The sequence below is a fragment of the Perognathus longimembris genome, chromosome 9 (assembly GCF_023159225.1).
Source record: "Perognathus longimembris pacificus isolate PPM17 chromosome 9, ASM2315922v1, whole genome shotgun sequence".
NCBI classification, from domain to species: domain Eukaryota; kingdom Metazoa; phylum Chordata; class Mammalia; order Rodentia; family Heteromyidae; genus Perognathus; species Perognathus longimembris.
In genome coordinates this window covers 42390893-42406263 of record NC_063169.1, presented here as the reverse complement: position 1 = coordinate 42406263, position 15371 = coordinate 42390893, and the positions used below count along the sequence as shown (strand labels likewise).

The 15371-nt window shown below is 35.2% G+C and overlaps 1 protein-coding gene across 1 annotated transcript in view; it reads left to right on the top strand.

Moving 5' to 3' along the window:
* Positions 1-15371, top strand: part of Tbc1d32 (TBC1 domain family member 32) — a 144877-nt gene that overhangs the window by 27945 nt on the left and 101561 nt on the right. The window contains exons 11-15 of the mRNA XM_048353996.1: positions 4696-4786; positions 7956-8096; positions 10208-10300; positions 11894-12036; positions 13950-14077. Coding sequence (XP_048209953.1) covers positions 4696-4786; positions 7956-8096; positions 10208-10300; positions 11894-12036; positions 13950-14077 — 596 coding nt within the window. The remainder of the gene's footprint in view (positions 1-4695; positions 4787-7955; positions 8097-10207; positions 10301-11893; positions 12037-13949; positions 14078-15371) is intronic.

The following is a 15371-nucleotide window of genomic DNA, read 5'->3' as shown; positions in this document are numbered from 1 at the left end:
TAGGTCTAACCAAAGCTTGAAATGTGGTTAGCATAACAGAAAAACTGAATTTCCCTTTAATTTAGTCTGAATTAAATTTAGAAAGTCATGTAGGTCAGTAAGCTCTTGCACAATTTTAAATCTGTTTATGATGTTTTCAATAGGTTGTATAAAGGCATCGAATAATTTGCAGTCAAGATTTTTTTTTAATGGAATTGAGAGGTCTGGTTTTCATAGCATTGCAAAGTAAAGGGCTAGTTAAGAAACATTTTGACTATTAGTGTTAATATTTTACTTTCGTTTTGAGCTATTTTTATCATTGTCCTAGATAACTTTAAAGGAATGGCTTTGCAATGGCTTTCAGTAGTGTCATTTTTCTTTCTCTGAAAGTCATTTGTAAAAAGTGGTTTAACATCTATTCATATATTCACTTGATTTTTCCTACCCTACACACTATTGGATTTATCCTTTCTTGTCTTAAAGTTGGCAGTCAAATGAAGTAGATGGTAGATGTCTGATAGCATAGTGAATTGTGTATTTAATACAATTCTTACGTATTTATTTACTTATTTAGTTTATCCTAGGGCTTGAACTCTGGGCCTGGGCACTGTCCCTGAGCTCTTTAGCTCAAGGCCAGTGCTGTACCACTTGAGCCATAGTGCCATTTCCACGGTTCTGAATTTTATAGCAAAATTTTATCTATCTACCTGAGGATTAAGACAGTCTTTTATTATACCCTGAAATCTACCTTATAGTGTTTAGATCCACCTAGTTCTGCTTTCTGCTCCTATGGTTTAGTGAGATGTCCTGAAAAGTGATCATTTTCTGAGGTTATTCTTTTCCTGTGTTTATTAACTTTTTCTTAAAAGGATAGAATGTTTAGAAAGCTAGAGGAAGTGGTAGAAGGAGTACAAGGGATTTTAGTGGGTGGTAGAGATGGGTACAAGGAGATTGCTCAAAGTTCGATTGCACATGATCTTGTCTTTGAGATATATTATTTTGGAGATGGTTTTTATGTTATTTACTCTTCTCTGAGTTCTCTTAGTGTGCCTTAAGTGCATAATTTTATAATTTGTATGTGTATGTGTGTGTGTGTGTGTGTGTATTTGAAAAGTACTCCCAAATAGTGATTGTTATTTGAAATCACTATCTTTGCTTTTTGTTGGGAAATGGGTTAGAAGTAGCATAGGTGAGAAGTATTAAAGCAAATAGAGGCTGTGCAGTGATTTAAGCAAATAGTGATGATGGCAGTGCGGATTAAAGGTGTGATAGTGGAACTGGGATGTGGGGATGGACTCAGGAATGCCATATTTAGAAAATAGGATTTAGAAATCTTGGCTTTTGAATGGGGGTGGTTGAGGCCTGACTACTGGAATGATTAATGCCATTACTTAAGAAATTCAGTAGGAGGAAACTTGCTAGGGAAGATGGTAACTTTTATCTTTAATGGATTTGGTCATACTAAATTTGAAGTGCCAATGTGTGGATCTCTGAAATTTGATATAGGCAAGATGTTAGCAAAGTATCCCCACAACACACCCCGGATTTGATGAATAGCTGGGAAGACTTGTAAGACTCAGCATGTCATCATCCTGGTTATCCTTTACTCCAGTGCAAACATACAGGTAAAGTCAGCAAAGGTAAAGCTGGTGGTCTAGACATCTGCCTGGGAAAGCTTTCACCTGGCCTGTTCCCATAGGAACCACACAATATATGCTTAATTCTGGATTAGTGCTGGATTGTGACAGCTTGAGTGAAATGCATTCCACAAGGTACTTCATTAGAGACTCTAAATGCTCAGCCTTTCTTGTTGGGAATGATCAGTAGAGGCATTCTCTACTTAGCATATACCAGGATCTCAGCCTCCTACAGGACACAAACCACATTATTTGTACAAACATGTTCAGCTAAAGCTTTTTCAGCACCTCTTGGATTGATGAAAGTTCTCCTGAAATCTAAGTTCCCAGTGCTTTAATGTCTTACTTTAAAATCAGCCATCTGTAAAGACAGGAGTTCTGCTATATTAACTCTTTCCTGCATGCAACTGAAGCCCTACAATGAAGTGAATAGGAGAATCCATTAATGCCTTGATACCTCCTTCGTGAAACTTATTTCTATTCAAACAACCATCACTTTTTTAAAATCTAAAACTTAATCCTTCATCACTTGGTCATAGCTGTTGTTTCCTCTTGGGTTCTTTTTTCTGTCAACTATCTTCTTTCTCTCCTGTGTAGTCAAATTGTTCTTTTATATTGGGCTAATTCCTCCCAACACTCAAGCATAATCAAATCCTTCCAATCTGAAAGAGTTCCATGTTGTGGGTGTTAACCATGTCTGTTGGTAGGCCCTCAGAGTACTCTTGATGTTTGTCCTTAAGCATCTCTTTTGGGAAAAGTAATGTGGGGAGATCCTCTAAGTCAAATCATCATGATAGCCCTGAGATAACTTACATAAAATATATGGTAACATATATCATTCACATCAAATTGCCTGGCCCTAGTGTCTTAGATATGCAATCCTAGCTTGTCAGGAGGCTGAGGACATAAGATTATTTTTTGAAGCCAGCCCAGGCAGGAAGTCTATGAGACTCTTACTAACTGCCCCAAAGTCAGCTGTGGAAATGATGGCTCAAGGGGTAGAGTGCTAGCCTTGAGCAAAGAAGCTCAGGCCCAACACATAGACCCTGAGCTCAAGCCCAAGGAATCAACAGAAGAAAAGAAACCAAATGAGAAGCTCCTTAATGAAGGAGTTTACCAATTTTATATAAGTAGTCACTGGGGTAATACTTTCAATAATGTGAAAAAAGTGTGCTTTTCAATATACCTTCTCAAATTACCTATATTCAGGTTACTGATGGGCCTATCTTTACATGTAACTGAAAGTGCTTAGAAAGTATATTAAATAGCATTATAGTTTGCTGTAAGATGAATGTATATTTTTAAAATTAGAAATAAATGACCAAATGTCAATATACCAAGCATTTTCAAAAAAAAAAAAAAAAAGTTCCATGTTGGCCTGATACCCTTAGACCAGCTGTCACTCTGTGCTTATTTTCTTCATGTCCAACTTTCCTGAACAATGAAAATTATAAAAAAGCATAAATTATACTTTAAAAATTATATTTTTATCTTATTAAAATAATTTTCCCTTTATTGTCAAAGTGATGTACAGAGGGGTTATAGTTTCATATGTAAGGTAGTGAGTACATTTCTTGTTCAACTTGTTACCTCCTCCCTCATTTTTCCCCTGCCTCCCTCCTCCCCCTTCCAATCCCCCCTATGAGTTGTACAGTTGGTTTATACCAAATGGTTTTTTAAGTATTGCTTTTGGAATTGTTTGTCTTTTTAACCTTTGTCTCTCAATTTTGGTATTCTCTTTACTTCTTTTTTGGTTTCTTTCTTTCTTTTTTAAAAATTCTTATGCATTTATTATAATCAGGCTTTGTTCCTCAAACTAACCTGAAACTGATCTTTTTGATGTGACCAACAATCTTTTTATTACCAATTCTAACATTTCTTTGTGCCTCTCTCTCTGGTAACTTCTATTTTGTTAGGAAGTAGAGATAAAGGAGTATCTCTAGGAAGTAGGTAGGTGCTGTGGGAAAGGGAGAATGGGAGAAGAGAGAATGGCAGCTCCTTGGAGAATCATTGCATGCAGTTATCATTGCAGATCATTTTTTATTGTGACTCTGGTTTTGAATTTTGGAGTATCTGTTTGTATCTGTTGTTCTGCAGTTCTAGAATTTGAAATGGAAATGGAGGCTTGATCTGATTGATCTTTTGCTAGTTGGGTGGGAAGAAAAGACTTCAAGGCTGTGAACTGGACAAGAGAGTATTTAAATCATTGCCACAGAGCTTTTCCATTTCTCATTAACATGTAAAGTTTGCATATATTTCTGTCTGTTGACACAGCATTATAAAAATACTGTGTTTGTTAGTTCACAAATATTTTCCTGGTGTTTTCAAAAATAATTCCATAGTTGAAGTTTAATTGGGAAACATCTTCAGAGTCTGGACAAGTAATGTTCTAAGTATTTGCTTAAAAATTTTCCTTCAGCATTTTAGAGCTTTGATTATTTTCTTTAAAACTAAATTTCAGGGGGGTGGGAATGTGGCTTAGTGGTAGAGTGCTTGCCTAGCATGCATGATGCCCTGGGTTTGGTTTAAGTCCTAGGACCAGGAAACAAAAAATTATTTCAGACTGGGTGCTGGTAGCTCATGCCTGTTCCTAGCTGCTAAGGAGGGTGAGATGAATCCAGATGAGAAAGAACATCTGTGAGACTTATCCCCAATTAACTATTAAGAAAACTGGAAGTAGGTGCTGGGAAAATGGCCTAGTGATAAAGTGCTTGTCTCATATACATGAAGCCCTGGGTTTGATTCCTCAGCACCATATATATAGAAAAAGCAAGAAGTGGCTCTGTGGTTCAAGTGGAGGAGTGCTAGCTTTGAGCAAAAAGAAGCCAGGGACAGTGCTCAGGCCCTGAGTTCAAGCCCCAGAACTGGCAAGAAAACCAAAACCAAACAAGAAAATTGGAAGTGGAGCTGTAGCTCAAGTGGTAGAGTGCCAGCGTTGAACAAACTACTCAGGGACAATGCCTAGGCTCTGAGTTCAAGCCCTAGGACCAGCACCAAGAAATAAAATAGAAAAAAAAATCAATCTCAGGTCTTTAGGCTGCAAAGTTGCAATACTAATAGGTTGTTATTATTTTATCAGATAACTACAGCAGTTCAGCAGTGTGTCAAGTACTTGGAATTGTGTGAGGCCATGAAAACTGATGAGACATTGGGACATTCAAAATATTGTGGCAAGTATTATTTTCTTTATTGAAGTATAAAGTTAGCTGAATGATGACTTAATTTTTGGTAACTGTTGGTAGCATTATAATTTAGCTCAGTTTTGTGAATGAAGTAAAATAAATACCTTCTACAAGTTTAAAAGATGCATTATAATTATGACTTTTTGTAACATATCCATCTTTGAATTAAGTTATTATTATGTTGATTCTTTTTCCATATACAGTTCTTCAGTTCTCTAATCTGCTATATCTATAATAGTAAGTAGTCTTTTCTTTCCCTCCTGCGTCTGTGTCCCTCATGTAATCAGGCAGCTTAGTGGGAGAAGTTACATAAAAAGTAATTTTTGTTATTGTGTACTCCAACCTACCTTGTGATTCCTCAGTTTCAGCTAAAATGTTCTCTATGAGATGATTCATAGTCTTTCTCTCATGTCTCTTTTTTGTTACTGACTAGACTGGATCTTCTCTTAGATTATTTTGTATACCGGTTTCTAATTTGCATTGTTCCATCCATAATTACCTATTATACTGTCTTAGAAGATATATTTTTTTCTTTTTCTTTTTTTTTTTCTCTTGAGACAGGGTTTTGTTATATAGTCCTGATAGAGCATTGAATCCTAATTGTCTTGCCTCTGCTTCCCAAGTATTGGATTACAGGCATGCACCACCACACTTGACTATAAATGTGTAAGACTTTTTATACTTATTCTTGCAAGAAACTCGTATCTTGTTTAGCTGTTACATTTTTCTACAATATGGTAAGTTATTTTGAGAATACAGTTATAACAGGATTTATTTTATCTCTCAGTAAATTCTTTAACTGAAAGCCAGAAAAATAGTCAAAGATGAATAATTGATAGGTTCTTATTTATTTATTTAGTGCTTACCTCTAGAGCTTAAACTCTGGGGCCTGGGTGCTGTCACTGAGATTTTTTTCCTCAAGGATAGGTTTCTACCTTTTGAGCCATACCTGTGATTTTTGCTTTTTTGTGTGTTTAATTGAAGGTAAGAGTCCCACAGACTTTTATGCCTGGGCCAGCTTCCAATCTTTTTTTTTTGTTGTTGTTTTTTTTGCCAGTTCTGGGGCTTGGACTCAGGGCCTGAGCACCGTCCCTGGCTTATTTTTGCTTAAGGCTAGCACTCTACCACTTGAGCCACAGCTCCACTTCTGGCTTTTTCTGTTTATGTGGTGCTGAGGAATCAAACCTAGGGCTTCATGTATACAAGGCAAGCACTTTACCACTAGGCTATATTACCAGCCCCAGCTTCCAATCTTGTTCCCCAGATCTCAGCCTCCTAATTAAGATTACAAGCATGAGCCACTGGTATCTGGCATTGTTGTATTCTTGTTGCTGGCCATTCTTACTAGGATAATATGAAATCTCAGTGTTGTTTTTGATTGGCATTTCCTTTATAGTCAAAGATGTGGAACATTTCTTCCTATGCCATTTTTGGCCATTTTTATTTCTTCGGAGAAGTCTATATTTAGCTGATATGACCATTTGCTTAATTGGGTTATTATTGGTTCTTTGAGGTTTTAATTACTTAAGCTCTCTGTATATTCTAGATTTTAGGTTGTTATGTGATCTGTAGTTGGCAAAGATCTCCCACTGTATGCTATCTTTACTTTTTAACCCAGTATTTTGCTATCCATCCATGCAGTAAGTTTTTAATTTGATGAAATCCCATTTATCAATTCTTTCTTTGACTTGCTGTGCTTCTTGATCTTTACTCACTAAGTTCATGCCTATGATGAGGAGTCCTAATGTTTTTCCTAAATCATTCTGGTCTTACATTTAGGTCTTTGATCCATTTTGATAAGGGAGCCAAAACATATGCTTCAAGAAAGACATCCTCCTTAACAAATGGTTCTGAGACAACTGGATATCCTCATGCAAAACACTGAAAGTGGTTGCTTACCTAGCACTTCGTACTCTCAACTTTGCTTTTTTTCTTTTTTTTCATTCTTTTTCCAGGTGCAAATCTGGGTCAGACATATTGAGTTCAGTTTCTTAAGCAATTATGCTTTGGATTTTGCGGCCTTTTTTTTTTTTTTTTTTGCCAGTCCGAACTCAGGGCCTGAGCACTGTCCCTGGCTTGTTTTTACTCAAGGCTAGTACTCTACCACTTGGGCCACTGCACCACTTCTGGCACATGTATATGTATATATAGTGCTGAGGAATTGAACCCAGGGCTTCATGTATACAAGACAAGCACTTTACCACTAGGCCATATTCGCAGCCCCCCATTTTGCCTTCTTTATTTTTACTAATGCTTTTTTATTCATAAATTTTTAGTGGAGTTTCTAATTTCAGACTGAATTTTAGCAACCTTTATGCCATCATTACAGTCAGTTTTCTACAATCTATATTTGATATTAAGGTTCTTTTTAAACACTCTTTAATATTTTCTCAGTGTCCTCTATTTTGAGGTCCATCTTTGGCTGTATTCTCCATGATGTAATTTTTCTAAGTTCTTATCCTTCCATTTTTCTCCTACTTCCCTGATAACTGCTATTTGCTCTACCCTGTATTGTGAGCCACATTTCATATTTCTTATTGATTTCTAACATCAGTGAATGCTTCAGGATCTTATACAATATAGGAACTCAGTAGGCCTGGAATGTGTATACAAATCAATGAGTAAGTGAAGAAAGAATGTATATTTTAGCAATTATAGTCTCATGGGTTGACATGACTATAAATATGATATGTTTTAGTACATACAGGTTGAATATCTCTTATCCAAAATGTTTAGGACCAACAAGATTTCAGAGTTCAGAGTTTTTTGGATTTTAGAATATTTGAATAGACTACTGTGTTAACTTTCATGGACAAAATTAAGAAGCAATATTTTCTATTCATGTCCTTTTTCCCTTAACTTGCTTTTTGAATCCTTCTTAGGTGGCAGATAATCCTGACAATTTGGGGGTATTTTAGATTGAACATTCGATGCATATTATACTTTTCTGAGTTTAGTCAATTTTGTAATGACTGTCTTCCTTCAGATTTAGTGTAAAAGATCTAAGGAAATCATAAGGAATTAAAAAAAATTATACCAACAATGCTTAATGCAATTCTGAGCATCACACCTTTTTGATGTGCAGAAGAGAGTTAAGACAGGTGCTACAGAATGTAATAATATAAAAATAAATGTTACTGTTTTCTTATCTTTTAAGGGAATAAACAAAAAACTTTCTACTACTCAGGACAAGAATTACAGTATATCTATTTCATTCACTCACTGTGCCTTTTAGGAAGATTACTGATCTATACACAAGGCAGAAAATTATTTCCCATAAAGCTAAAGAATAGAAAAGGTAAGTATAGTTAGAAGATAGGTATATGGTAAGATTTATATTGTTTTGTGTATGTATGTATATATATACACACATATGTATATGTAAATATACATATATACATACATACATATGTGTATGTATGTGTGTATATATATATATATATATATATACACTTGAAGATTTAGTATGGTCTCCTTTAGAGCATTTGACTACCTGTTGATCTCATATACTTTTAAATATTTTTTTCTTTTGATTTTCAGTATGTATTTAATTCAGCATGTGTAATTTTTTTTCTGTTTCCCCATCTTTTATTGATTGTCTTGTTTATTTCTGTCATTCAAAATCCTAGACCTGATGTGCGGGTCCAGTTTTGCATATAAACTAGAAGACCTCTTTTTACTGTTACTATTAAGTTTTTATGCAAAGGGTTACAATTGCATAAGTTAAGTTATAAATACTATGCTTCTTGGTCAGGGTTACTTTCTTTGTTCTAGAAGATCTCTTTAGTTCTTGTTGGTCCACACATCATCTGTTGTCTTTTGGGCAAACCACTGGCCCTCTGATGTTTCAGTTTTTTAATTTGTAAATAGTGATATGATTGATGTGTGGCTCAGAATGTTTATGATCAAGGTTAGTTTTGGGACCACATCAGTTGATACATCATCATATTTTTTTTCCTAAGTCCCATTTTAATTTGTCTGATTCAAACTACAGCACATTGATATTTGCCAAATTCTGTGAGCTCATTGAGAAATGACACTGTCTATGTAAGTCTCTTATAATTTTCTTGTTTGTGTCATGTAGTTTTAGGTAAGAAAGGCATATCATGGGTGTCTACTAGAGGGTTGACTTTCAACTAAACAGCTACTATTTTTTAGAATATTGATGAATTTTATAGAAGTAGAAAGGCTGATGTATACTTCTGATAAGTTTATAGGTTATTACCTGTGGTTTATTTAGCATTTTATATTAACATTTACTATGTATTTTAGCCTACTAAATATCACAGGTTATCTCAAAACTGAGTTTGAAGGGTTTATTCTACTGAAATAGCATAGGCCCATATTCACTTTTAAATATCATCTATTATTTTTCTATAGTCCTTTTAAAAATTAGATGACATTAATTACAAGGGGAAGGGCAGGGATTTTATTGTTACATTTTCTCACATGTTTATAATATAATCTCACTCTTCTATCACTCTCCTTTTTCAAACAATTTCAGCAGGTTTTATTTTTCTATTTCCATAGTTGCAAACTAGCCACTTGGACCTTGATGAAGCTTCTTTATTAAGGTTTGGTAAACTATAGCCCACATGCCAAATCTGGTCTGTGCACTTATGAGTCAAGAATGATTTCTATGTTTTTAAGTTGTTAGGAAAAATTAGACTATTTTATGACATGTTAAAAATGCACAAATATTACATTTCACTATTTTACTGGTAAAAGTTTTTTTTTTTTTGGCCAGTCCTGGGCCTTGGACTCAGGGCGTGAGCACTGTCCCTGGCTTCTTCCCACTCAAGGCTAGCACTCCGCCACTTGAGCCACAGCGCCGCTTCTGGCCGTTTTCTGTATATGTGGTGCTGGGGAATCGAACCTAGGGCCTCGTGTATCCGAGGCAGGCACTCTTGCCACTAGGCTATATCCCCAGCCCACTGGTAAAAGTTTTTAATAGCCACAGTCATTTAGTTGCTACTTAGTGGTTTGGCCATAAAGCCTAACATACTGACTGTTTTGTCTTTGACAGAAAATGTTTGCTGACTTCTTTTTTATAGAGCCATATAAAAGTTAGCTGGACTAATAGGTTAGGTTGAAGTTTACTACACATAAAGTCATCTGACAATAATGATGAAATTTGCCCATCTTTCCATTTGGTTTGTGTTAAGCTGTTGGCTCAAAGCAGATCAAATGTGTATCTTCACCTAATAGCTATTGTGTTACTTGCTCTGCTATCTTTTATTATATTCTGTGTAATTGGTTCTGGAGTCTTCCGTTGTAGCTTTCTGCTGATTTAAGTTTTCATACAAACTAGGATATAATAATCAGCCAGGTAGATGGAATAGAATTGTATTTTTTAGATAGTAAGTATATGTGAGAAATAAATATTGTTTTTCATTTTTCTTTGCAAAGATTCACTATCCCTCACAGATCTGTTGGTTCTCTTTACCCAACTGATCTATTATTCACCGAGTTGTTCAAAGATGACATCAGCTCTACACTCAGGTAATTCTGCTCCTATTTTAAATAGAGAAATCATCTAAAATACTTAAGTATTCTATTTTTTAGGTGTTTTGAATGGCTGACATAGTTTGGTAAAGAAGTATTGGTAAGAAATTACATTGGTTCTGAAGTAAGCCATTAAGTTCCATTTTGTTCATTAATGTTTTAAGATATTTATAATCTACTAAGCTTTTCATTTCGAATAAGTTTTACTGAGAATTTTAATGTTACTCCTTATTAAGATCAAGAGAGTCTCAAGAAATAGCAAGAAGCAGTTGATTGATAATATTTTCTGTTCTTTATAGTTGCCAGCATTAAAAAAAAAAAAAATCAGTGTGCTTGTTTCAACTCACATTCCAAACCTCAGTCATTTTCAAGGTCTTCTTTTATTGAGGGTTACAGAAAAAAGAGACCGTCATCTTTTTCAGTGTTATGCATGTTAACTAGCATATAAACATTTTTAATTACTGACATTTGAAAGGTAACTTCTACTTTTCCTTTGAATGCCAGTGTGTTTTAAAAGTAAAACACATACTGTGAAGTCATCTCAATCAAAGTAGATTATAGTGTCTTAAATTTGGAAAGTGCCTTGGAAGTATTGGCACAGATTCATTAAAAATTTGTTATTAGAAGAAAAATCTGGAGCCAAGTGCCAGTACCTTACACATGTAATCCTAGTCAGGAAATTGAGATCACGGTCGTGTTTTGAAGCCATCCCAGGTAGAAAAGTCCACGAGACTCCTATCTCCAATGATCTACTCAGAAAACCAGAAGTGGTGCTGTGGCTCAAGTGGTAGAATACTAGCCTTGAGCACAGAGGCTCAGGGACAGTGCCCAGACCCAAAGCTCAAGCCCCAGGGTTTGGCCAAAAAAGAATAAAAAAAAAGAAAAGAAAAGAAAACATCGGATTTCGGCTACATAGTAGTGCTGTAATATATCTCCAGCTAGTAGGATTTATATATGAAGCACATCAGTCTTAACAGTTATTCTCAGGCTCCTTTCTGCCTTATACCATTTGTATGTGAAGTTCTAGTCTAAGCCCTTGGCTACATCCATCTGTAGCAGCCCACTTTGTTATAATCTCTTGTTAACATTTTAGTAAGTAAATATCTACTGGACTGTTTGTGTCTTATTTATTTCTCTGACTAGAGTGTCTAGTACAATATGTGGAAGGCTGGAAGCCATAGGTCATTGGAAGAATTAGTGACTAGCTAAGTGCTTACTCATTGATAGTATCATTGTTTCAAGTTTCTCATCTGGATTGGTTGAAAAAAAAAAGAAGATTGAATCCCTTTCCATTTTCTTCTCAGGTTGCCCCTGAAATCTAACCCCAACACCACCAAAAAAAGAAAAACAAGTTCAGATTTATTTCAGTGACTACTTTTATGAAGTAGAAGATATGTGAAGCTAATTGAAATATTAAGTTTCAGGACATAATTTTTGTGGTGTGTTCTTTTGGGAATCAAGTTCTATGATTTTGAATTATTAGATTATCTTGGATGTTGACATTTTTTAGAACAATATTAACACATAATTAAAAGCCATAGGAATGAGTGTTTAATATTAATGTTTTTGGTTTTTCCAATACTTTGTCAGAAAGGTATTCCCCAGCAAGTATGGTGACTGAAGTTCTACAGATACTCTGTGACCAAAAAGAATGTGCAGTTGAATGCTTGTACAACACCACGGTGATAGAGACACTTCTCCAGCCTATTCACAACTTGTTAAAGGGAATTGAGGTTGGTATTGCTTACTAAGAAGGGCAGTATTTTCACTGGATAATTGTGACTCTTGGACAGTACTTTATTTTTGACATAATTGAAATACTTAATTTGAGATATTTAATTTAATTTAAAATCACATATTTTCAAACACCAATGCATTCTTTTCTTATACACATTTTTACTTATTAAATCATAGTTTATGTGATTAGTGCACATATTAATTATGACAAGATGGGAGGCTCTACATGTCACATCTTAATTGTTTTCTAACCAGACTTGGACCTCTTGATTCAACAAACTTAGAAAAATTGTACTAGTAAAAAGCTATTTGTCTAACAAATATTGTCATCTTTCTTTTTGATGACAATTTTATAGTCTGTGGAAATATGGTAATTTTCCTAAAGAGTGTTATCTCGGAATGAAAGCTTGTGTATAATCCTATTTCTGAACATATGCATATCTCTTACAGTTTATGTAGTGTTAATCCCTTACATTATATAAATTAATCACTACTGAGGCTAAAAAACGTCACTTGTTGGAGGCTGGACATTTAACATTAGCTACATAAAAAGGCTGAGTGGTCTTGGTGCTTTGTATTTGTTTTGTAGAGTTTTTACTGGATTCATATCCCTTAGTTGCCCATATATGGGCTGTCACATACTTTCTCCCTTAGAAGTATTTCATTGTGTTCCCACAGTGTTTACTTTTGCACTTGAAGCGATTTATTCTTAAGGCCAGAACTAGTCCTATGACCATAGTAGACCTTTGCTATTAAGACTCTGAGTAGGGGTTGGGGATATGGCCTAGTAGCAAGAGTGCCTGCCTCGGATACACGAGGCCCTAGGTTCGATTCCCCAGCACCACATATACAGAAAACGGCCAGAAGCGGCGCTGTGGCTCAAGTGGCAGAGTGCTAGCCTTGAGCGGGAAGAAGCCAGGGACAGTGCTCACGCCCTGAGTCCAAGGCCCAGGACTGGCCAAAAAAAAAAAAAAAAGACTGAGTATCACCCATTGAGCCACAACTGTATCATTGCTTTGTGTTGGAGCCTCTCAAATGTGAGAACTGGCTGGACTTCCAGGCCAGTGGTATTGAAAATGAAGATCACAGTTCTAAAACTAGTGTATGTTTCTATATGTTAGGCACTATATTTGTATTTTCAGCTATGTGAATATGTATAAATAACCATTTATGTGAAAATACATAAAAGGAAATACCTAAGTAGAGAAGTTTTTTGTATGAAGGGTATTTTATATGAAAATATGACACCGTTGAATATAGTTTGGCAGCTACTTCTACTTATTTCCAGGAGAATATACTTGACATCCCATGTTAAGTTAACGGGTCAGATCTAGGAGAACATATTCATTGCAATGAATATGCTTTGAATTGTATAGAGCACCTATGTAGATAGATATGGCATCTGTGTTAGGAACTGAACACACTCTGAAAGAATGGGAATTAGTGTAAATGGACTCCAGTGTTGACATCATTTTCCAGTTTTTAATATTTATTTTGTGCTATTTTGCCATATGATGCCAGTGAAGAATTAAGTTGGTGTGGTTTACTTTCTCACTGAAGGACAGTTTTGGGTAGTGGCCAAATTTGTGTTCACGTGCTCAGTGGGTGAGGAGTCCTGGACAAAGTAGAAGCAGATGGAGCTACTACTTTTGCTAAGCAGAATTGTACACACAGCAACTGTAACAGAACAGCCATTTCAAGAACTAGTTTAGATGAAATCCTGAATCATTTGCCTCATCAGCTGTGCTGGTAAAATAATATAATCTAATGAGACATTTAATTCCATCATATTATTTCACAGCCAAGCAAACCATTAAAGTGAATTTTGGGGGGGTTGTTGTGGTTGTGGTAATATAACTTTTATTGGACTACATACTACCCTTGATCTTGTTATCTTTTGAATGCATAGGCTGCTCCAAATTGCTCTGAAACAGCTTTAATTCACATTGCGGATATCTTGGCAAGAATTGCTTCTGTAGAAGAAGGACTTACTTTACTTCTTTATGGAGAAAATGTGCACTCCTCTAAAGAAGAAAGGTATTTGCCTACATTTTGAATCTGGCTAACCATATCATATGTAATTAGGTTCCCTGACCAGCCATTAATAACATGCTAAATGACCTTTAATATAATATTTTAAAATAAGACTAGGAAGATTTAACTCCATATGGGATGCCTCCCACCCTATCCTTTTTTTTTTTTTTTTTGGTCATCTCCTTGATACTCTGTCTTACAAACTTCCAAAGGCACACATTCATTTAAAGCAAACAAACAAAAAAGGTAAACAAAGGAAAGCTACTTATTTTAACTGTTTTCCCTTTTTCCTTCTCTACCATCACTCCTTCCTTAGCCAGTGGTTACCAATGGTAACCTTTTGGTGGCCAGAGTTCTAGGCTTTTTCTGTGCTTACAATGACATGATACATCAGAAAGATGTGCATACATACATGTGCGTTTTTACCTCCTCTCTCTAAAATGGTAAAGTTTTAGATATATGCTGCAATTGAAGTTTTTATGTTATCATTGACATTGTTCTAGGTGAGTACAGAATGAAACATTTCAGATAGTTGTATTATCCTTTTTGTCTTATTTTACCATAACTTTCTTAAATATTTTCCCTGTTAATGGATGTAAGGTTGTATGTAGAATTTGGCGTCTGAAAATAATTTTGCAGCAAGTATGCATTTTCTTTTTTAGCTTGTTGAAATGATAGATTACTTTAAGTTTTATGAATGTTAAACTAGCCTTACTTGCTTATAATAAATCCTACTTCATAGTGATGAATAATTCCTGGTACATATTGTTTGGAGTTCTTGATGATTCTGACAAGTAGATGAAAAAAAACTTTCTCTACTTTTTTGTAATTTCATTGTCAAGTTATGGTATTGTAAGTTAGGGGATACTCATTCTTTTTCTGTGCTGTGGAAGACATTGTAAAGAACTGATGAAGTTTCTTCCTTTTGTCTCTTAAAATTGACAGATGAGCCAATGTAAGCCTCGTGCCTCATATTTTCATTATAGATTCAATTTGCTTAAGAGATACAGGCTTATTCAGAATGCTGCTTCCTCTGGTGTGAGTTTTAGCAGATTGTGTTTGTTGAGGATATAGCTCAGTTACAAAATTCTGAAACTTGTGGATACACAGTTGTTTGTAATATTGCGTGCTATTTTTTGTCTGTAGTGATGGCCCTCTTTTATTTTAATATGAATAGTTTCTTAGTTATATTGACTGGAAGCTTATCAACTTTACACTCCTTTCAAAAATGAATTTTTGATTTTATTAATATTCTCCTGAGTACCCTACTGGAACGGGGATACTCAGGAAGTATATC